Raw genomic sequence first — 22978 nt, forward strand, 5'->3', positions numbered from 1 at the left:
GGCGCCCGAGGCAACGCCGACAGGACGCCGGACGCGCCGGAGCGGGAGCGGGAGCAGGAGCCGGTGCGCGACGTCGGGTCGGAAGTGCCCCTGAGCAGCCAGGTGCGCGGCGCCGGTGGGACTGTGGGGCCGAGGAGAAAGGTGGCTGCTGGGCAGGGCCTTGGCCCAGGAGTCCGCAAGGGAGCGCTGCAGGACTCCGAAAGGGAGATAGGAAGGGCTTGGTCCCCTGGCAGCTTTCACTCCCCTGGATTGGCCTCCCCTCCCTGGGGCCATTCTTCCGGAGATCGCTCAGGTGGCGAGGCTGGGGTCTGGTGGTCCCTCCACTCCCACACCTGAGCACTCAGCAGAACCATGGAATTGTCCCTTTGGGGCAGGGGTATGATCTAAGCAATTGCCTGGTAGGCATCCATTAGCAGCAGAGCTGAATTCATTCATTCATTAAACTTGAATGAGGAGGGGCTGGTAGGGGTGAACATTTATAACCCGCACCAGTCAAAGATGAGGGGGTGGGAGATTGTCAGGGTACTAGGTCCCTGAACCAGGCTTTGAGGAAGGGGCTTCACAGCTTTCCTGGAAAAGGTCCCATTAAGCCGAGACTAAAAGATGTGGAAGGATTCGCTGTGAAATGTGCAGGCACACGTTCTAAGCATGCAGACGCCCAGAGACTGAGAATAACAGGTGCCATCGTTTAGTGGGCACCTTCGCCCGGCACTAAGCTCTGCATGTGTACTGTATAGTTAATTCTCACAATCCCAAGGGGTATTTGCTTTCTGGATGAGGACACTGAGGCACAGAGAGATTAAGTACCAATATCTCCCAGCTGGTGACTGGAGCGTTGGGTAGTTGAACCTGGGTGAGCCCCAGAGCCCACTGTAATAATCAGTATGGCTAGAGCATTCATGGTGGGTGCAGAGGCAGCACCCCTGATCCAGCAGGCCTTCTAGCAGCAGAGTCCAGACTCACATTCCTCCCAGCTCCGTCCCCAGACAGTCCAGCTCCTCCCACTAAGATTTTGGCTGCCCCTTCCCCTGCCCTTCCATCCCTGTGGGCTAGAGTGGGCTCTGCTGCGGCTGCTGGCTGAAGCCTCCACTTCCCCAGGCCTGCCTGGTGTTTGGAGGTGGCATTCATTGGGGCAGACGATGACAGTCCTGGTCAGCCAACCTCATGGTGCTGTTCCTAACCTCTCCTTGTCGTGGTTGTCCATCACAGCCCAGGAGGTGGCAGGTCTGAGATTTTTCTCTGCTGCTGGTGGTGATCAGGGTCTGGGTCTGGGTCTGTGACTCAGAATAAGTCCCTTCCCTCTGTTTCCTCATTTGTGAAATACGGCTTTGGACCAGGTGGTGTCCAAGGCCCCCACCCAGACAGTCTGAGATATATTAGCAATAGAATCTCTCTCCCAAGGTAGTTCCCAGGGCCACTGTCCCAGTCCAGCTAGGGAACCTGAGGGCCAGACAGGGAAGGAGGCAGCCTAGACTCATCTAGAAAGGTCACAAGGGAAGCTAGGCTGGAAAAGAGGCCATGGATGTCTCAGGTTTGTGGTCAGGGGCAGGCCATGGGTGTAGCGGGGCCAGGCTGAAGGGGCCGAGGGGGAAGGGGAGGCTGGAAGAGAGGAACAGGCCTTGGCACTGAGTTATAACCCCTCCGTACTTGCTGTCTGGGAGCTGGTTCTGCTCACAGGCGCTGCCTTCCTGTGCCCCTTACCACCTCATGTGTCTCCTGGTGCCTTAGTGCACCTGGAAAATGGGAACTTAGAGCCAGAATTCCTTCTGAGGGAATCTAGTTCTTATCCATTATAAGTGTCCCTGCCTCTACTTCCGTTCACATCAGTTTCCCACTGTATACTTGCATACTTCCAATGACAGGGAGCTCACCATCTCCTGGGAAATCTAGGATACAGAGACCTTTGGTGGCTGATTCAGTGCACAGTTCTCAGAAGTGAAGGGGAGAGGCCTAGAAGAGGAGGGTGTCTCTCCTTTTCTAGGGATGGAGAAGCAGGCTGCAGAAGAAGAAATTGGGGCCCAGAAGGGCTATGTGACTTGCCCAGGGTTACCCACCAAGCTGATCCCAGACCCAGGGCCTGGGAAAGGTCATGAGGTTGGCCCAGAGTGGGCTTGGCAGCCGCTGGCCCATCCCCTGCTTTGGTCCCCCCAGGAGCTGGAGCTGGCGGAGAGCCTGATGAAGAACAGACCAGAGGAGCCTGAGGGCTGCTGGGAGGTGCGAGGCGCAGCGGCTGGGAGCCCCCGCGGCAGCTCAGGCCGCCAGGAGCGCAGCCGGCTGCCCTGGGAGGACACGGCCACCATCGAAGAGGATGCATCCAAGCTGACCGCCCTGCGGCTGCGGCTAGATGAATCCCAGAAGGTGCTGCTCAAGGAGCGAGAGTGAGTCCTGGGAGGAAAGCAGGGCCCTGGGGGGCGGGCCAGGCACCCTCAGGGTCACAGTGCTGCTGACCGAGAGACTCGCTGAAGGTGAACAGCACCACTTAGCGCTGAGTCTGGGAACTTTAGAGCAGTGTGCTCTACAAAGGACCCAGGGCAAGTTTTGTTTTATTCATTTACTGTAATAATTTATTAATTTAAAGAATACATATCGTGCATTTGCTGGGGCAAACCTATGCCTAGTAGTGAGGATACAGCTTTAAATAAGACCAAACCTCCCCACCTCTAGCTTCACTGAGCCTTTGTCCTATGAGGGAGAGAGTGCCATCCATGGGCAAAGCAGGGAAGGACAGTCAGGAAGGTGGAGGGGTTGCAGATGGGAATTCGGGTTTGATTTTTTTTTATGTTTTTTTTTAATTTATTTGAGAGACAGAGAGAGATAGTACGAGCAGGGGAGGGCCAGAGAGAGAGGGAGACACAGAATCCGAAGCAGGCTCCAGGCTCTGAGCTGTCAGCACAGAGCCCAATGCAGGGCTCGAACCCACGAACAGTGAGATCATGACCTGAGCCAAAGCGGGACGCTTAACTGACTGAGCCACCCAGGCGCCTAGGGAATTTGGGTTTGGACCAGCTGAGTTTGAGATGACAGGGAGACAGCTGGGTACATGAAATGAATGTGGAGTTCATGAAGCGGATCTGGGCTGGAGGCAAAAACGCAAGAGTCAGCAATGCATAGATGATCCTGGGAGAGCCACGAGCCTGGTGAAGGGAGGTCAGAGGATGGAGCCCTGGGGCCAACCTAGTTTAGAGATCAGAGGACGAGCCAGGCAGGAGAGGAGGCAGGAGAAGGGGGTCCTGGAAAGGACATGGAGACTGGGAGCACCTGTTTCACAGAGGAGGCAGTAAGCAATTGATCAGGTAGGAAGAGGACTAAGCTATGACCAGTGGATTCAGAACAGGGAGGTCCCCGGTGACCTTGATCGGGGCACAGGCCTGATGATGAATATTTTGTTACACCTCCTTTTCTGTCCAGAAATTAAATGCATAGATAGTATGAAGATAGAGGTCAATGTGATGCTTCTGTAACCGAAGAACCCCAAAGATGGTCCACAAACTCCCAGAAGGGAGGGGACAGATTCCCTCCCACAGGCCTCAGACAACGCCTTGATCTTGGACCTCCAGCCTCCAGAACTGTGGGACCGTAAATATCTGTTTAAGCAAAACAGACAAAACTCAACCTGTTTCACCAGCTGGAATTTAAATCAGAAATGAGGGGAGCCAATCATAAAATGTGTGTATTGTGACATGAGACTCAAGCCCAGCTCCACTAGAAGAAATAATGAAGTGCAGGTGACCCTTGAACACTGTGGGGGTTAGGGGCACTGGCCACCCTCCGTGCAGCTGAAAATCTAACTCCTCAGAATTGGACTCCCCCAAAACTTAACTAATAGCATACTGTTGGCCAGAAGACTTACCGATCATGTAAACAGTCGATTAACACATATTTTGTATATTATGTGTACCACGTGCTATATTCTTAAAGTAAGCTAGAGAAGAGAAAACGGTAAGAATAGAAAGGAAGGGGTGCCTGGGTGGCTCAGTTGATTAAGCCTCTGACTCTTGATTTTGGCTCAGGTCGTGATCTCATGGGTCGTGAGTTCGAGCCCCACATCAGTCTCTGGGCTGCCAGTGCAGGGCCTGCTTGGGATTCTCTTTCTCCTTCTGTCTCTGGCCCTCCCCTGCTTGTGTACATGCTCTCTCTCTCTCTCTTTCTCTCTCTCTCTCTCTCTCAAAATAAATATACATTAAAAAAAAAAAAAAAGAAAAGGATGGGGCGCCTGGGTAGCTCAGTCGGTTGAGTGTCCGGCTTCGGCTCAGGTCATGATCTTGCGGTTCGTGGGTTCAAGCCCCGCATCAGACTCTGTGCTGACAGAGCCTGAGCCCGCTTCGGATTCTTTGTCTCCCTCTCTCTCTGACCCTCCCCTGCTCGTGCTGTCTCTGTCTCTCAAAAATAAATAAAAAACAGAAAAAAAAATTTTTAAAGAAAAGGAAAGGAAAATATACTTACAGTATTGGGTTTACATGCACTGAAAAGCGTGCATGTAAGTGGGACCATGCAGTTGAAATCTATGGTGTTCAAGGGTCAAATGTAGTCCGCATCAGTACCTTTATGAAGCACAATAGAGATGATACCATACCACACACCATACCATGTGTTCACTCGGGTACGTTACCTCCCTGGACGGGTCCAAAGACGGCAGGTGCAGGCGTGTGGGGTGAGCAACTCGAAGACACAAGTGCTATCTCTGAGGCGACGAGATCTCCCTAGAACAGCCTTTGGTAAAGTTCTGAGCAAAGCAAAGCGCAGCGTTCCCTCAGTTTACGCGGCGATTCTGTTCCTGGGGAGCCGCACGTTAGTACCAGCGATACTTTCTGTTTGTATGGGAATCAGCGTGAGGTTCTAGGCTCAGATCCTTTTCATGCCCAGGGATGTCCAACGGGACATGTACATGTTACAGGGACGCAGGATAATTCCGGGCTGTGCAGGGTGTCTCGGGCATTCACTGCAGGACGTAGGCATGCCTTGTCCCTGCCCACTAAATGACCTGGTGATGCGTGATTATCAGACATGTATTCAAGGCCCTGGGGTCTCGGTCACGTCCCCACATGGTGAGCTGGGCACCCGCAGTTGTGCATGGGATTTGGGTACCCCTCCAAAAGGAATGAAAAGCAGAGTGCCTGCCACAGTGCAGGGTGCCAGGGCCTTGAATGCCGAGGCAAGGACTTTGGGCACGGGCTCCACAGGTGCATACCACACATGAGGACTTTCAGCAGAGGGCCTCCGTGGGCTCACCCCCATGTCTGCCCCTCCCTCTCCTCTCTCCAGGGATAAACTGGCACTGAGCAGGAACATTGAGAAACTGGAGGGGGAGCTCAGCCAGTGGAAGATCAAGTATGAGGAGCTGAACAAGACCAAACAGGAAATGCTCAAGCAGGTGAGTCCTGGGCTGGTGGTCTTCCTAGAGGAGGCGGCACTGTGCCATTGAATTTCAGCAGTGGGACTAGGAGAAAGGGAGTTTAGTCATATCCTCATCCAGCACTGGCTGTGTGCCACATGCCATGCTGTTCTGTGTGCTGGGCAGGGGAAGTCCCTGCCTTTAGGAGCTCACCATGTAGGGGCTGTTGGGGGGGTGGGCACGGGGATACTGACAGTCACCAGGCAGATACATTCATAAGCTCTGAAGCACCCAGACAGAGTAAGAGAGTGGGTGGTAGGTCAAGAATGGCCTCTCTAGGGGTGTCTGGGTGGCTCAGTCAGTTAAGCGTCCAACACCAGCTCAGGTCATGATCTCACGGCTTATGAGTTCGAGCCGCATCAGGCTCTGTGCCGACAGCTCAGAGCCTGGAGCCTGCCTCGGATTCTGTGTCTCCTCTCTCTCTGCCCCTCCCCTGCTCACACTCTATGTCTCTCTCTCAAAAATAAACATTAAAACAAAAAAAAGAGAATGGCCTCTCTTGGAGCACCTGGGGGGCTCAGTCGCTTAAGCGTCCAGCTCTTGGTTTCAGCTCAGATCATGACCTCACAGTTTGTGAGGTCGAGCCTCGCATCGGACTCTGTGCTGTCAGCATAAGGCCTGCTTGAGGTGCTCTCTGTCTCTCTCTCTTTCTGCCCCTACCCCGCTCTCACTCTCTCTCAAAATAAGTAAATAAAGTGTAAAAAAAAAAAAATACACTTAACAAAATCTTAAAAAGGAAAAAAAAAAAAAAGAATGGCCTCCCTAGGAAGGGGACGTTTGAAGCAAGACCTAAAGGAATTAGAGGCCGTCCTTGAGAGAAAATGGGAAGAGAGTTTCTGGCAGAAGGCACAGCAAATGCAAAGGTTCCTGAGGCAAGAATAAAGCTAATGTGTGCAGGAAACAGGCCAGTGTGGCTGGAGGGTAGGTCTCACTGATGCCTCAGGGCAGTCAAGGACGCTGGACCCTGTTGTCCCCATTTTATAAATGACAAAACTGAGACTCCAGCGGGCAGAGAGGTGATTCCACCAAGGCAGCACAGGGAGTCAGGGTAGGCAGAGGTCCCATGGGGCTGCCCCTACTGCCGCCTGTGCCGGCCCCATGGCCACCAGGGGGCGCAGCCACCCAGAGAAAGTCTGCGGATCGGCTGCCTTTCCAGAAGGTGCAAAGATCCCAGACCTCAGAGCCTGAAACTGCCCTGGAGGCGACCAAGCCTGGTCCCGTGAGTCTCTTAGGAAGTATCCTCAAACCCTCACTCTCCTGAAGCAACGTCTTTGGGGGATGCGTCCAGAAATCTGCCTTTTTAATCTTTTCAAATTATGAAGTGGAATCCTTTGCAGAAGAGTGATTAAAACGTGAATGTTCAGTTTAGCAGATAATTATAAAGATTCTCTTTTGTAACTGGCTTCTTTCCCTCACTATTATTGTCTGTGTTGTTGCACAGAGTGGCAGTTCGTTGGTTTTCCTGCTGTGCAACAGGGAACGTTCACTTGGCCACAATCACCCAGGTGATCCTGATGGAGCCAGCGTACCCACACGCAGACCCTGTTCAGATCCACTGGGTGCATTCAGCCAGCAGAGGGCTCCCCGGCCCCGAGACCGGCAGGAACACAAAGGTGGACAGGCAGACGAGCTCACTGTCCTCCCGAGCTCACATTCTAGCCAGGAGTGGGACTGAACGCAAAGGAGGCGCCCCTTGTAGTCAGGGAGGATGAGAGGGGCCTCCCTAAGGAGGGGGTGTTTTGGCCAAAGCCTGAGAATGAGAAAAACCAGTCCTGTAAAATACCCTGGAAAGAGTGCACCAGGTAGAGAGAACCCTATGTGCAAAGGCCCAGCAGTGGACAGGAACTCCGTGTGTTTGAGGCCTAGAGCACAGGGAACTAAGGGGAGAGAGGTGGGAGATGAGGCTGAGAGAGATGGACAAGGGTCTAAACCACGCAGCACTTCATGACACCATGGACAGGAGTCGGTCCTTATCCTAAGGAACCCAAGGATGGAGGTGTGATTGGATTTATCTTTTTAAAGCACTTCTTCTAGGCTACTGTTGTGGAAATTGGAGTGACAGGGGCCACAAAGTGGAAACTGGGAGGCTAGCTGGTAATGAGGTAGGAAGTGTGAGATGCCAGACATGGCTCTGTTCTGGATACCCTGTGGCCCATGTGGGCGCCACCTCAGGCTCTTCGCAGAGCGGTCCTGCGCCAGAGCCCACCTGCCAGAGCTGGTTCCAGAAGCCCCCAGGTGGTTCTCGCATAACCAGGCTGTGCTGTGTCTGGCAGCTCAGCATCCTGAAGGAGGCTCACCAGGACGAGCTGGGTCGCATGTCCGAAGACCTGGAGGACGAGCTAGGGGCACGCTCCAGCATGGACAGGAAGATGGCCGAACTGAGGGGGGAGGTGAGGCCACGCTGGGACCCTGGAGGGTTGGGGTGGGGGAACCAGGGGCACCAGCCACAGCCTGGGCTCCAGGCTACAGGGGTGGTGGCCGCTCCCACGCAGAGACCAGCAGCTCCCTCGCATCCTGCACACCGTGGAATCAGCCCAGGTTAATTATAGCTGCTGCAGCTGGATCTGCTTCCTGGAGCCAAATATGGATCCGGGAGGAGGTGGGGAGGGGGAGCATCCAGCCCAGACCCTTCTGTCCCTTCCCCCTTCCCACCAGAACCCTGACCCCATCCTGCCCTTTTCACAGATGGAACGGCTGCAGGCGGAGAACGCGGCCGAGTGGGGTCGCCGTGAGCGCCTGGAGACCGAGAAGCTGGGCCTGGAGCGGGAGAACAAGAAGCTGAGGGCACAGGTCGGGGACCTGGAGGAGGCGCTGGCCCGGCGGAGGAGGCAGACAGCCAGCGCACTGGACTGTGACCTGCGGGCCAGCCAGGCTGCACTTTTCGAGAAGAACAAGGTGGGCGAGTGGGCGGAATGGCCGGGGCCAGGGCACCTCTGGGGCGCCATGTAGCCAGGATGGAGCACCTGCTGGGTGTCCAGCTCCAGCTGCCCCCAGGGGCCAGGGACCCCTGAAGTGACAGCTAAGGACAGGGCGGCAGTCACCCTAGAAGCTGCCCTTCCTGGGTGCCCACTGTGGGCGAGGCTTCCTGGGCCCTTAACTGGGAGCCCAGCTCCTTGCTGGTGCCTTTTGTTCACTGTGTCACTCACATTCTCCACCCTCCAAGCATCCACCGAGCACCACCATGTGTGGCCTTGCTGTGGGTGCTGGGGACATGGTGGTGAACACAGGTGCCCTGTGACACCGAGCCATCCTCCGTCCCCCCTGCCCCTCAGGAGCTGGCAGACCTGAAGCACGTGCACAGCAAGCTGAAGAAGCAGTTCCAGGAGAAGGTGGCAGAGCTGGCACACGCCAACCGGCGGGTGGAGCAGCACGAGGCAGAGGTGAGGAAGCTGCGGCTGCGGGTGGAGGAGCTCAAGAAGGAGCTGGCCCAGGCCGAGGACGAGGTGAGCGCCCGCTGGGGCCCAGAGGGCGGCCTCAGACCTCTGCTGGGGAGGGAGAGGGGCGGCAGGGCCCTCCGGTGTCACTCTGCGCTTGGTCTCCGGTGCCCAGCCTGAGCCGGACTCTCAGGAGGTGCCCAGGGTAGAGCGGGGGGTGGGCACCAATGGATGGTAGATAGATGCGTGTGTAGTCGCATGGGAAGAGAAACGGACAAAGAGATGAGTAGCTAAATAGATTAACGGATGGATGAGTGGGTAGATGTGCGTAGGAGCCACAGGTGGCACGTGGACATGTAAGTGGAAAGACAGGAGAGTAACTCCATGGATGAATGAACAGAACTATGAGAGAACAGATGGAAAGATGCTTGGGGAAGGGAGAGGGAGAGGGAAGAAGGGAGGGAGGGAGGAGATGTAACAATAGATGTCTCTTAGGTGACTGGATGGGTGGGTGGAGGGGTCAGTGATTGGATAGATGGAGGGGCGTGTGGGTATGTGATTGGATGGGTGGGTGACTGGACAGGTAGATGGATGGATGGGTGGGTGGATGATGGATGAATGTATGGATGCATGGAAAGATAAATGACAGTGGAAAGATGGCCAGGTGACTGACTGGATCGGTGGGTAGAAGGATGAATGGACAGAGAGGAAGGACAGAAGGATGGAAAGATGGGATAACAGGTGTGTCAGGAGAGTGGAAGCAGATCGATGGGCTGGATGGGTTGGCGGGTAGAATACGCAGTGGCGAGTGGGCAGGTAGGTAGGTATCTCCGTGGACAGATGTTATTCCACGGACGAATGGCCAGATGAACGGGTGATGGCTGCATCAGTAGCTTGGGGTGTTGGAAGATGTGTAGGTTTGGAAGGCAGGGGCGGCAGATATGGAGAGGAGCAAAGGGATGCTTCCTTGGAGGAGGTGGGCCTTGGTCTTGGCCTCGGACAGTCAGGGATTGCTCTTGGGAAGGAAGAGCATTGGCAGGAGTGGCTGGCCCAAGGTGACCCTCACGCTCTGGGCCCTGCTCCCCTGCCAGCTGGACGAGGCCCACAATCAGGCACGTAAGCTGCAGCGGTCGCTGGACGAGCAGACGGAGCAGAGCGAGAACCTGCAAGTGCAGCTGGAACATCTGCAGTCCAGGTGAGCCGGCGTGCCGCCCGGGCCGGACGGCCATCGGCAAGTGGATTCCCAGCCAGGGCGCTGAAACAGGGCAGAGAGACGGCCTCCCGGTCAGGGCTAGAGCCCCAAACTCCTGTTGGAGGGCAAGGCATCGAAGGAAGAGATCCAAGACCCCTGGGGCCAGAATCCTGTCCCCTCCAGGCAGGAAGGACCGGGGCCAGGAAACCAGGGAAGGGGAGTGCAGGAAGCGAGACCAGCTGGGAGCCCTGGGGTCATCTCCTGCGGGTGGCAGGCAGGTGGGTGGGTGGGGAGAGGGAAGGAAGGGCAGTGGGCAGGGCCAGAGGGTCCGGGGAGTCACAGCCAGGAAGGACAAGCAGCCCCTGGGGTCCCCGGGCTGGGGTGACCCCAGGCCAGCTGGGAGCTGAGGAATCGGAGGGCAGGGACGTATGGAAGGAGCCCCAGCCCTGATGGTCAACCCAACCCATCAGCTCCAGACACGACGAGACGGCCTTAGTGAGGGAGGACCTCAGGGTGTCTAGGGGACCCAGCTAGCGCACTCTTCCTCCCTCCCCTGACCACCCCATCCCGGCACTCTGTGCATCTCCCCCCTCCCTGCACTCTCCCTGGGGCCATAAGGTCACAGAGAGCTGAGCCTAAGCCCCTGCCTACTTCACAGGCGCCCCACGAGCCAAGGGCATCATGACCACTCTACTGACCAACTTCCTGTACCAGGACCTAGCCAGGCCCTTAGTTGCGTCCTCTTTTTTCATAGAATAGAGGGATGTGGGCTGTGCAGCCAGGCTGCCCGGGGGGGTGGGAATCTGCATTTTATAGGTCTGTAAATGGTCAGTGTGGTCTTGGGTCACTTGCTTAAACTGCCTGTGTCAGTTTCCTCATCTGTAAAATGGAAATGATACAGTTCTTACCTTTTGGTTGTTATGAGTTAGATGAGCTTAGAAAAGGAACGGGCACTTACTGTGCTACTGCTGGTATTGCTACTGCCCCTGGGGAGCCCCTGGCGGGTATTGGGGGGTACTTATGTTTGGGTCCGTGTTGTGCTGCAAGAATCATGCTCCAATGAGAGAAGGGAAGTAGAAGGTATTTTGTTCTAAGGAGCTGGCAGATGAGGAAACTCAGGCCTCAGAAGTAAGTGTCTCCATAGCCACACATGGGCCGGCATCCCGGCCACATTGCCCCCTGGCCATCTGTGACCTGATTTCCTGCATGTGTTCTGTATGCCGCTGTGTGTGGAGTTTCCATGGCTAGGACTACAGGCTGTGAAGCCAGGCCTGAAGCCATGTGACATGTCCAGCCCGGCCTCAGTTTCCATGTCTGCCTGGGGTGAGACCCATCAAGTGCTGTACAGGGGCCCCGGCAGGAGTCCAAGTCAGACTCCGTGTCTGACCGGCGCTGGCCCCTCTGCCGCCACCGCACACACCCCCAAGAGGCCGCCTGGCCCCGGGCTTTAATGCGCAGTTGGCCACATTCTTTGGGAACCATAAACTTCCCCAAATGGCCAGGCAGGCTCTACCCAGCCTCTCAAGTGCTTCCAATGGGGAGGGCAGGGCTGCCCAGGACCGCCGCCTCGCTTTACTTTCCAACTTTTTGTGCTTTAATGTTCCGGGGACAGCTCACTAAATCACGGCCCAGTAATGGAGGCCCCCGCCCGGGCCCCTCCCTGCCCAGTTAATAATTCATGCCTTCCAGTAAGACGGAGCCAAGGCAGCCACTGACTGGGGGATGGGCATTTCCTCCACCAGCCCTTGTAAATTTTGGCTTTAGGAATTTTACTGTGGGGAAGGGCTAAGGCGGAGCACTTTCTCACTACCCCTGTGGGGGGGCCAGAGGACTCAGACCCCCAGCCCCAAACTCTCTCCCTGTCATCTTTGGGGCCTGACGCGGGTTCGAATCCCAGCAGTATGACCTTGAGCGGCTACTTACCTCTCCAGCCCCAGCCCACCGTGGAGCCCAGCCTCACTCACTAGTCTGGGGGACTAGGCAAATGATCTGGCTACTCTGTGCCTCACTTTCCTTGTCTGTCAAACGGGGGTGCCAATAAGCACTTCTGTCATCTCTGTGGCTTCTGGTGGGGTGCTGGGAGATGAGGTAATGGATGAAAAAGACCCAGCCTGGTGCCTGGCAGCAGGGGAGTGCTCGGGAAGGCCTGGCTGCTTGCAGCTGACCGGCTGCCCTGCCCGTCCTGTCCCCCTGCCCCACAGGCTCCGAAGGCAGCAGCAGAACGCCCCCCTCTTCGGGAAGATGCGGAGCGCTCGATTCGGCACCGAGGAAGCCGGGGACGGAGCCAGCGACCTGGATGAGGATGAGGACCTGCAGATCCAGGTGGCCTAGAGCTCCCAGGACCCCACGGGACTGGCCCGTGGCCGCAGGCCCCTGGGTGCCGAGGCTGACCGGCCACTCGGACTGAAGCAGCCGCCCACTCTCCCCACCACGGCGGACTTCCTCCTCTCCCAGGGTGGGGGTCGAACATTCCACCAGCAACACCCCATGGAAGGGAAGCCACGGCCTGTGTTTTGTATGTGTATATTCTATGTATATGCGCGGGTTCCTCGGACCCATCTGATCTTATAACAGGACCGCTCCAGGGCCCAGTCTCAGCGCCCCCATCCACCCAGGACCTTCACGCAGGGGTGAGGGGGATGGCAAGGGAGGCTCTTGGAGCCTCGACCGGGCTGCCTCTCTGAAGCTTGGGGATCAGGTGGAGCTGTTTATAGCACAACGTGATAAACTCAGTCTTTCATAATAAACGGAGTTTGGGTTCTCAGGGCAGGTCCTGAGAGTTTGGCAGCTGTGGGCACCTGGTGTAGGGACAGCACCAGTCTGCACCTGGCACCTAGCCGGGGCTCGGGAATGTCAACTGACTTAATGAATGAACGAATGCGGAAGAACAAATGAATGTGAACATCTGAGCTGCTAAATGGTGGGGAAGCCGGCTCCTGTGAGGGGAAGGAAAAGATACGGTGTGTGTCTAACCCGAGAAGAGGCACCTTCCATTCTGCCGGATGGATTCAGATCTCTGCCTCTGCCCCTTTCTGGCTGTGCATGCATGGGGAAGTTACTTGACCTCTCTGAGCCCCAGTTTCTCCATCTATAAATTAGACATCTCACACAGCTGTCAGAATAAGACAGTGCATCTGGAGCTCAGTAAAGGTTAGTGTTTATTGAAATACATGAAGGTATTGCCCTGGAGAGGAGGGATTTGCCCACTGCGTTCTGCCGCAAGGGATGAAGTTCAGTTGACCAGAGTAGGTGTAAACACAATAAATAGTAAATCCTTTTATCTTCCCCCCCCTCCAACCCCACCCTGCTCTAGGTAATGAAATCACAGGTAGTTTTAATTCTATTTTTGACACTTAATTTCTAAACCCTCTATAACCAGCAGATTTATATTAAAGCTGGTGGAAACTTATTCAAAACACAATAGCATACATTTTTGAATCTACAAGTCTAGGTAACATCGAGACACCTGTCCTTAGATGAATTCTCGGCAGCAGGTCTGCTTTCTGCAGAAAGAGGCGCCGTCAGCATGGTGTTTTAGCAGGCAGCAGGGGCGGGTTCCCTGTGCTCAGGGGGTATGCAAGGAGCCATCGGGGCCCTGACCAGGGGCCTGGCACCAAAGAGGAGCTCACTTCAATTGAGAAAGAGACTGTGCCTGAGGTGGGGAGCTGCACTCAGTGCTTTCTCCCTTGTGGCCCAGTCTGAGGGGCCCCCAAGGCCCTGGTGCTGGGACCCAAGGGGTGATAAATCACCTCGCAGTGCTGGCGTGGTGGCATTTGCTATCATGGCAGAGAGGCTGTCGGTTCCCTGCTGGGCTCTGAGGCCAAAGGAAGGAGTGGGGGAGCCATGGGAAGAGGACCATTTCCGGCCGGGACCTTTCTGTTTTCTCTCCCAAACAGGAAGTTGGTCCTAGAAGAGGCTGAAATGCTGCCTGCCCTTTGACCCCCGGGAGCCAGGCCCTCACTGACAGCAGGCTTCCCCGACTCCCTGGCACCTCTGGCAAGAACGTTGAGTAGGGGCACCATTCCAGCCCGTCTGCAGGCAGCTCCTCCTGGAATGGCAGTGAGGAGAGGGGCTGGCCTCCCCCGTCAGCGCCCAGGGGAAGACCAAAGTCTTGGGAGGGGCAGACATGGGGCCAGAAGGTTCTCCAGGCCTGGGATGTGCTGCCTTCCTGCTCATAGCCCATTGATCCCGGCATTTGTGGCCGCGGCATCTGCCAACAGCAGCAGCAGCTTTGGCTCCCATGATGCTTTGATAACTATATTAAACATGTTGCTAATATTAGTAATGGGAAGGTTCTCGGGAAAATGCGGGTTTCCTTCTCATGAGGCATCGGCACATTGGGCCACGCAGGGCTCACACTCCCACGTGACCCTAGGCGCTGGGTGGAGAGGAAGGTGCTGCCTGGCATGGGGCACAGGCACCTGGGCTGGCCATGGTCCCCACGGCCCCCTGCAGCCTTGCTCTGCGTGCACCTCATTTATATTACTGCCCAGTCCCCGGAGGCACGGGAGGGCTTTTCCTGTGGCCTGGTCAGTCCAGTCTCTCCTTGAACAGGTGAGGAAACTGACCAAGAAGGGGAGACACTGGTCCAAAGTCAGGGTGAAATATAGCCAGGCCAGGGACACGTGAGCTGCGAGTGCAGGACCCTTGCCGGCTCCCCGCCGACACAGGGGTGGCTGCCAGGGACAGACACCTCGCTGAGCCACGCCGTGCAGGCCACACCCTTTGTGGCCGGTACTTCCATCACCTTCCCACTTTTCACTGGATGCAGAGCCCCAGAGGGGGCAAGTGACTATCCCAAGGCCACACAGCTGGTTGGTGGTGGTGTTGCCATTCCAGGTCCGATGGATCCGAGACCTGAGCTCCTGATTATGGCTCCCTACCCCACCTCTCCAAGGCAAGGCCCCACATGGTGTGGCCCCCGCCCTCCCCTGCCAGCCTCGCCACACTCCACTTCTCCAGAGACCCTGCAGCTCCAGCCAGGTTGCACCCCCTACTGCCACCAGACTTGCCCCTCCCCCATCAGAGCCCTCCAACCCTTCAAAGCTCAGCCTATTTTGTTCTTTCTTAGAGTCTTAGGGGCTTGGTACTTGTCTGCTTCTCCTGCCTGCCCCACCAGCAGCTCCTGGAAACCAGAGGATCCTGCCAGCAGCCAGCACGGTAGCCTTGGGCGAGTGGGCATCTGTGAAAGAGGGAAGGGAGGGAGGAAGGAAGGACAGATGGATGGATGGATGGAAGGTAGCCTGGACTGAGTGGGCATCTGTGAAAGAGGGAAGGGAGGAAGGAAGGACGGACAGATGGATGGATGGAAGGAAGGTAGCCTGGGCTGAGTGCCCGTCTTTGAAAGAGGGAAGGAAGGAAGGAAGGAAAGGTATGGTAGAAGTCTGGAGCTGGAAGAGGAAGGGAGGGAGGGAGAAAGATGGATGGATAGATGATATGATAGAAGGCTGAAGCCAAAACAGGAAGGGAGGGAGGGAGGGAAAGAAGGGAGGGAAGACAGATGGATGGATGGAAAGCATGGTAGAAGACTGGGGCCAGAACAGGAAAGGAGGGAGGGAGGGAAAAGGATGGATGGATGGATGGATGATGTAAGTCTGAAGCCAGAACAGGAAAGGAGGGAGGAACATGGAGGATATGATAGGCTGAAGCCAGAGTAGGAAGGGAAGGAGAGAGGGGAGGCAGGGAGGCAGGGAGATGGATAGTCTGGTGGAAGGCTGAAGCCAGAACCACCCCCAAGCCCAGCCCCTCTGCAGTACCTGCAGGACCAGCCCCGGATGGGTCTTTCTCCTGGTCAGATAAGAAGTCTCCTACGGCAGTCAGTACCAAACACAGCAGCAGCCCAGGAGCGGCAGTGCCAGGGCCTCTCCTCACAGGCCTGGGGTGCCCAGACAGGCTAGAGAACCGGCTGGGCCAGACGGCCCCACCCAGCCTCTCCTCCCCCTGCAGGGACAGGCTGGGGGCTCTGGAGTCAGTCCTCTGAGGGCTCCACCTCATGAGGTCATTTTGCCACCCCGACTCTCCTGGGCAGCCCCTGGGGTTGCCTCCATCGAAATCCGTGGCCAGGGGTGACCCTCCCCCTGCACCCCAGCCCTCCAGACAAACATGGTATCTAGCCCCAGCCCTTTTTGGGATTGGCTGGGTGTCCCTGGCAAGCTCCCATCCCTCTGGGCTTTCACTTTCCAATCTGTAAAATGAGGACAATAGCCACTGGGTTGTCCAAACCCACGTCCAATAAGACGACTTTACTGGTGATACTATTTTTCTGGCTTTCTCTATGCTCTGCATCCCCTCCCAGGAATCCAGTGCCCGGTCTGCCTGGGGCCTGCCAGCCACCCTGGGCACCCCTTTGGGGCAGCGGGAGGGGCCTCAGAGGCAGAGGCGCACCCATCCACCAGCTGCAGCTCTCAGCCCCCACCCAGCTCTTCTGCCTACTAATTGCAGGGTTACAAGAAGCCAGCTGCCTCCCAGGCCCCGGGCGGGCTCCTCCCCATGGAGCCGGGCTCCCTGGAAGGCCTTCCAGCTCTCCTCCAACCCCACGGACCCAGCTGCACTGGGGGTTGTCTCCACGGTGCTCAGACTACCCCCACTTCCGCGGGAGGTAGCCTAAAAAGGTGTAAACACGAAGCCTTCCTCTGTGGCTTTCCTGATTCCCAGGCTTCCTGAAATCAGAGAAGAGCATCCTGGCCTCCTCTTCCCCCACTCAAGAACTAGCCGTGGCTCCCCACTGCTGGATAGATACAGCCTCACTCCACATCCTGGCCCTGGGTCTGCTGTCTACATGCCCTTAAGCACGTTCCCCAAGTGGCCTTGGTTTCAGGTCCCTGTGACCCTATGATAGAGTCCAGACCGGCCCTTTGCTACGGCCTCTCTCCCATCCCCATCAGCTTCACCAGCACTGTCTCCACACCTGCATCAGGGGCCTGGTCGGACTGGGTGACGGTTCCAGGTAAGCTGCTTGCACCTGGTCCTCTAGCTCTGAGGGCCCGGGTCCTGCCTCTGGGAACCTGGATCTCCCCAGGAGGGAGGAAGAAGGTCCTTCAGAGCTGATGCCCCTCATCCAGCTGTCATTTCATTTTTGTCTAGGTGGGCAAGGTCACAATGGGGGAAATGAGCCCAGAGAGGGAAGGGAGCAGCCAGGAGATGACAGGGCTGGGATTGGAACCCAGGCAAGTCAAAAGCCCTGCCCTCCACACAGGGCTGAGGTGGTTCAGAGCAGGCAGGAGGGAGGGAGGAGGGAGCTAATGATAGAAAGAACCGCTGACATCAAGACTCTTCCCTTCAGAGACTCTGCAAGACCCTCCTGCATCCAGCAGCCCACATTAGCCTCTAAGGTAGGCAGCTCAGAGTTGGGGATCTCACTGCCTGGATGAGTAAACTGAGGTTTGGAGTGTGACCTCAGACTCCCCCGAGCCCTTCTAATAGGGTCGAGATCCTTCCCTGCTTTGACCTCCTCAATTATGATAATAACCTGAGGACAGCACAGCCAAACAGATGGTGGGTTCACCTTTATCACTAAGGCAGGAAGCCTCGCCTCCCCGAGCCTCAGTTTCCACAGATGTACCATGTGGTGCCATGGGGATTAGAAGGCACGTTTGCCGAGTCCCCAGCACAGGGCTCAGCTCCCAGCAGCACTGTTCGCTTTTGCCCAGGATGCTGTCATATCTGTGTGCAAAGCCAGTTACTCGCCCATACCAGGTGGGGACCTTTGTCGGGATCCGCCTCCGCCTGCCTGCCCCACATACCCAGCCACCCTCCACTCCCCCTGCCCTCCGTCCAGAAGGCTTCAACCTCCTGGTTGCCCAGGTATCTTGATTCCAGGGTGGAATGGGGTTCAGCAGGGTCGCACTGGAAAGCAAAGGCACCTGTGTCTGTTCCTGGACACAGCCTCCCCGTCATCCCCACCAACCCCATCCCGTTGGCTGAAATTATATGTGTAACAAACCCCCCAGGGATTTGGCTGGTGGGAATCCCTTATAAGATGAAGTTTATCTGACCACCCAGTCTCCCCATGGGCTAACCAGAGGAAGCTGCCAGAAGGAGGTGGGGTCAGAGAGAGAAAAGGGGCCACACCAGGCAGTCTGCCTCTTATTTCTCTTGATGCTGGTGACAGCCCCGTGAGGTGTCACAATTATTCTCCCACTTCACTGGGTGAAAAAACTGAGGCTGAGGCCCCAGCAGCTTCTCCAGGTGTCATAGCAAGCAAGGGGCAGGATGTGAACCAGGGCCACCGTGGTCCAGAGCGGATGCCAGGGCCTCTGCACCAGCAGCTCCCGGTGCACTTTGCACATAACATGTGTCCCTCCAGGGCCCTTGGAGGTCTGCAAGGTGTCACTCTTCATTTCTGCCATGTCCCTCTCACTCGCTGTGTCCCAGCCCACCGGCCGCCTGTTTACTCTTTCAGCACCCCAAACCTGTCTCGGGGCTGCAGGCACGCTGTTCCTTCTGCCCTGGACCGTCTTCCCTTCCTTCACGTCCTTCCTGCTCCTCTAGCCGCACAGATACCCGCCTCCTGTGCCCATTAACTTCCATCTCAGTCCCTCGACATTGATTTTTCTGGATGACCTCTCCTTTTGTAATTGCCGATTTATTCACCTGGCCGGTGCTGGCTTTCCACTCCCCTGTCAGCCCATGAATCCTCTGAGGGCTAGAATTTTTGGTCCTTTTTAGTCACCTTCATATCCCCAGCACCTAGGCCTATGTCACCTAGCAGGAGCTCACCGAGTGTTCAACGAATGAATGAGTGAGCGGAGGAATGAATGAACGCATGACCTTCCATGCTTCCTCTAATGCGCCTGCTCTGGGTGCCCCAAGGCCAGTCGCAGAGGCTCAGGTTGGTCAAAGGCAGCAAGAGATGAAGTTATAAACCAGGGCAGGCAAATGGAATGTGTAAAGTTTTTTGAGAGGAAACTCAAAGATGCGGTGCTATTAAAAATTGATATTTCAATGAGATAATCCCTCTCCTAGGCTTTTAATTGATTGTCTAAAAAGCCTTCCTCTGTTGTTATGCTTCTTTATTTGCAGGGACCATTAATTTTTTTATGGACGATCAAGCCCAGATGGACTGGAAGGGCTACCGCACGGCTGATCCCAAAACAGTAACCAAGGCGCCAGGGACAACATCTGGGGGTCGACCAGGACAGGTGAGGTGGCCATGGGGCTGGCCTTGGCTCTAGATGCTGGGAGAAGGGGAAGCCCCTGCACGTCCTGAGCACACACGTGCACCTGCCACTGCCTCAGCCCCCCAGCATGGGAAGGGAGGAGGAGCAAGGGGAGCCCCACAAAGTTGTGGGGTGACTGCTGTGAGGCAGAGCCTGCTCTGGGAGTGGGGACCCCTGGGACTCCCCCCCTTGCCACTGGTGGTCAGTGCCCCACCACTCCAGGCCTCTGTTCTCCATCTGTCCCTGCAGGGTGTGGCTAGAGGTGGACAAGTAAGAGTGGCGAGGGTGGGAGTCAGGACATCCAAGGTCAGGCATTTCTTTTCAGCAGGGGTGGCAATGGCACCAGTCTCCATGGGAGGCTTGGAGGCCCAAGCACAGAGCCAGGAATGGTCACTGTTGCTCATGCTGTCATTAACCTCAGCATTCCTCTCCTGGCCCTCAAATCTGCACCCCCTCCCCCCAGGGTGACCTTGGCCACCTCCTTTCCCCTTCCTCTGGCTCTGAATCAGCCTCTGTGCTTCAAAGCTTGTGGCTGCGGAGGTGTCCTGTGCACACCTGCCTGCACCAGGTCTCTGGCTGCATCTGCTTCCCCCACCACCTGGTCTGCCCACGCTGTCAGCCTGACAGGCAGCCTCACAGAGGCCCCGGAGGTCCCAGCTTCAGGGGCAAAGAGCCAGGGCTGCGCTGAGCTGGCCCCTGGCTCTTCCTTATCTGACACATCCGGGAGCTGGCGTCCCTCGCCTCCTTTCTGCTGCTCTGTGCTCCTAACGCACCTCTTTTCTGGATGGGAGAGAGACTGGCCAAAGAAGGTCGGCTTCTTGGGCCTGGGCCCCGTCCTTGGGAGGACCTGGTGCTTGGTTTAATGCTCTGTTGTCACTGCTGGCTTGCAATTAACAATCCTGAAGGGAGTCACAGGCTCTCATTTGCACTGGGCCCCACCAATCATGTAGCAGGGGGTGCTGCCAGGGGACCAGCCGGCTTCAGGTAATGGCCAGAGGGTGGGTCCCCAGACAGAGCACTCCTGCCTTTAGCCATCACTCAAGGGCTGGCCTTATCCCCACATCCTGCCCCGGCCCCCCTCACCCATGTCTCCCCCAGCTCAGAAGCCTGCCTGGCTCTCAGCACTTCCCCAAGGGCCGCCAGAGGATGAGCACGTTCCGTGGGGAATGACTTCTCCAGGCATCTCTACATCTCAGGCTTGGGGCGGGGGCCCACAGGAAGGCAAGGGGGTCCTCAGATCTACATGTTTCCCCCAGATAGGTGCGGCTCCTGTCACGTGGAAACATGGATGCTTCAGAGCAGGCGAGCCCCAAGTTCATTTAAACGATTCGTGGAATTCATTGTAGCCTTTGGTCAGGACGAGGACACAACTGTGTTGGCCTTAACGTGCACCGGGAAAGCTTTCTCCCTCGGGGAATGTCCCCAAGGGGCCCAGGGGTAGAAATGCCCCACACGACAAACTGGCACGACGCAACAATAACAGGTCGCTTGTAGAAGCCTATCCTAAGGTGGGCTGCGCCCCGTCACGTCCAAGTGTGGCCGCAGGTGCTTGGCCACCCACGTGCTCGCCGCGACAGTGCTCACAAAGCCAAACACGGACGGAGCTGAATGGCCTACAGGCGGGGGCCAGTCGAATAAATGACAGTGCCTTTCTCCAAGGGGATGCCTGACAGTCAGGAAAATCGACCTTGTTAGAGAGGAGGTGAGTGAAACATGAGGTTTGAATGTAATGCATGACGTGGGCTTGATTGTCTCTCTGCACATGGACGGCATTGACACCATGCTGTTAGTCTCTGGGTCTTTCTGTTTTCTTTTCCTTTCCTCTCCTCCGCTCCCCTCTCCTCTCCTTTCCTTTCCTTTTCAGAGGGAGAGAGAATGAGAGCAAGCAGAGGAGGGGCAGAGAGAGGAAGAGAGAGAATCCCAAGCAGGCTCTTCACGTCAACACAGAGCCCGACGCGGAGCTCAATCTCACGAACTGTGAGATCATGATGCGAGCTGAAACCAAGAGTCAGATACTTACCCGACTGAGCCCCCCAGGCGCCCAGATTTTCTTTTTTTTTTATCCCTGACTCTCTTGGCTCCCAGTAGCTAGTCACCAGGGAGTCAGAGATACTGGACTTCCTGAGGATCCCTCAGATCTGTCCCCTGCCACCACCCCTCTCTCTCCCCAAGCCATACCACCTCTCTCCTGCAAGACTTCTCTTCACTTCCTCTCTTCTCCCCACAATTCCATTCAGGCCCCTCCATTTATTCTCTCAGGACAGCCAGAAGGATTTTTTCAAAATGCAAATTGGATCCTGTCTCCTTCCCTGTTCAAAAACCTTTGACCTGGGGCGCCTGGGGAACTCGGTTGGTTAAGCGTCTGGCTTCAGTTCAGGTCACGATCTCGCAGTCTGTGAGTTTGAGCCCCATATCGGGCTCAGTGCTGACAGCTGAGAGCCTGGAGCCTGCTTCAGAGTCTGTGTCTCCCTCGCTCTCTACCTCTCTGCTGCTCATGCTCTATCTCTCTCTGTCTTTCAAAAATAAACAAACATTGAAGAAAACTTTTTTTTTCCCACCCTTGACAAATTCTCCCTTTCTACTGAGATGGACACCAAACGCTTGAACTGACCTTCAAGACTCTGGCCCGCCGCACTGAAAACAGTACTGTCGCCGTTCCCTCTGTGTCCCAGCCACTCTGGCCTCCTCCCACAGTCTTATACAGAGCAGGATCTCTTCTGCCACAGGGCCTTTGCATATGCAGTTCCACCCATCTCAGAGCACTCTCCTTCCCCTCTTCCCCTAGTTAACTCACTCTTTTGCTTTCATCACTTCCTTGGTCCTCCATCCTTCGTACACCTTCCTAGACATGTCAGCTCTCCCCATATCTCCTCTGGCCCCAGATAACCCCTCCCTCACCCTCTCTGCCCTTCCCACAGCTTCAGCTATGACTGAGTTTTTAGATAAGTGCCCGTCACTTTCACTAGACCAGGAACTCCTCAAGGGCCAGGTTGCTCTTATTGTGTCCGGTGCCCGGTGCCCAGTGCTTGGCACAGAGTAGGTGCTCACATGTTTGCTGAATGAGTCAATGAACCAGTGAGGGAGTGTGGGCTGACCCAAGCACTCAGCCTCCCTTGTAGCTGGCTAGCACACCCGTCCAGGGAACAGACTGTCAGACTTATTAGCATATCACACAAGAGCTCAGGAAGGCAGCCAGAGATGTGCGCTCAGAGCCCTGCACTGGGAGGCGGGGCTGGAACTCTGCCTCCTTCCTGAGAGCAGGCTCTCTGCATCCATCGGAAATTGCCCCCTGGCCCAGCCTCCTTGGGAGGAAGCAGCGGGGAGCAAGGGGCCCCATCTCCTTCCTCTCCACCCCCTCCTTGGCCATTCCCCTTTGATGTGAAGGTTCCTGGGGAGGCTGGTTTGTGTCACTGTGGAGCTAGGGGAGAGAGACAGTCTGAGGCCTCCTCTTAACTGGTGACCTGGCCCACATCTCCGTGCTCCCCACAAACGGCAGCCTCCCCCAACATCTGAAAAGAATTCATCCATCTGATGACTGTGGTAGTTTGCCTGGGGATCCGGGGACCCCTCGAGCCTCCGGATTCCATCTCCTCTGACACTGGCTCTGCCAAGCCCACCCTTCCCCCCCCCGTCCCAGAGCAGACCTGGGGATGTTGGGGGTTGGTGAGGAACTTGCAGGCGATCCTCAGGGGGACCAACATGGGGCAAAGACTCCCATCTTTCTAGGTCACGTCGAGGCCCCAAGAAATAGAGACCCCACAGGCATCAGTTAAGGTTCTGACATGGTGGTGTCATTTGAATGGATTCTTCTATTTCCCAGGCCTCAGTTTTTCTACCCAGGAAATGGGGATTGTGATTGACA

General features: G+C 56.2%; 1 protein-coding gene across 1 annotated transcript in view; it reads left to right on the forward strand.

The window, feature by feature from the left end:
• CCDC102A (coiled-coil domain containing 102A) overlaps positions 1 to 12850 on the forward strand; it is a 21253-nt gene extending 8403 nt beyond the window's left edge. The window contains exons 3-10 of the mRNA XM_029924241.1: positions 5 to 102; positions 2152 to 2378; positions 5263 to 5371; positions 7666 to 7782; positions 8078 to 8287; positions 8665 to 8835; positions 9858 to 9961; positions 12160 to 12850. Of these exons, the coding sequence (XP_029780101.1) occupies positions 5 to 102; positions 2152 to 2378; positions 5263 to 5371; positions 7666 to 7782; positions 8078 to 8287; positions 8665 to 8835; positions 9858 to 9961; positions 12160 to 12289 (1166 nt within the window). The 3' untranslated portion in view covers positions 12290 to 12850. The remainder of the gene's footprint in view (positions 1 to 4; positions 103 to 2151; positions 2379 to 5262; positions 5372 to 7665; positions 7783 to 8077; positions 8288 to 8664; positions 8836 to 9857; positions 9962 to 12159) is intronic.
• The last annotated feature ends 10128 nt before the right edge of the window (positions 12851 to 22978 follow it).

This window comes from Suricata suricatta, chromosome 16, assembly GCF_006229205.1.
Source record: "Suricata suricatta isolate VVHF042 chromosome 16, meerkat_22Aug2017_6uvM2_HiC, whole genome shotgun sequence".
NCBI lineage: Eukaryota > Metazoa > Chordata > Mammalia > Carnivora > Herpestidae > Suricata > Suricata suricatta.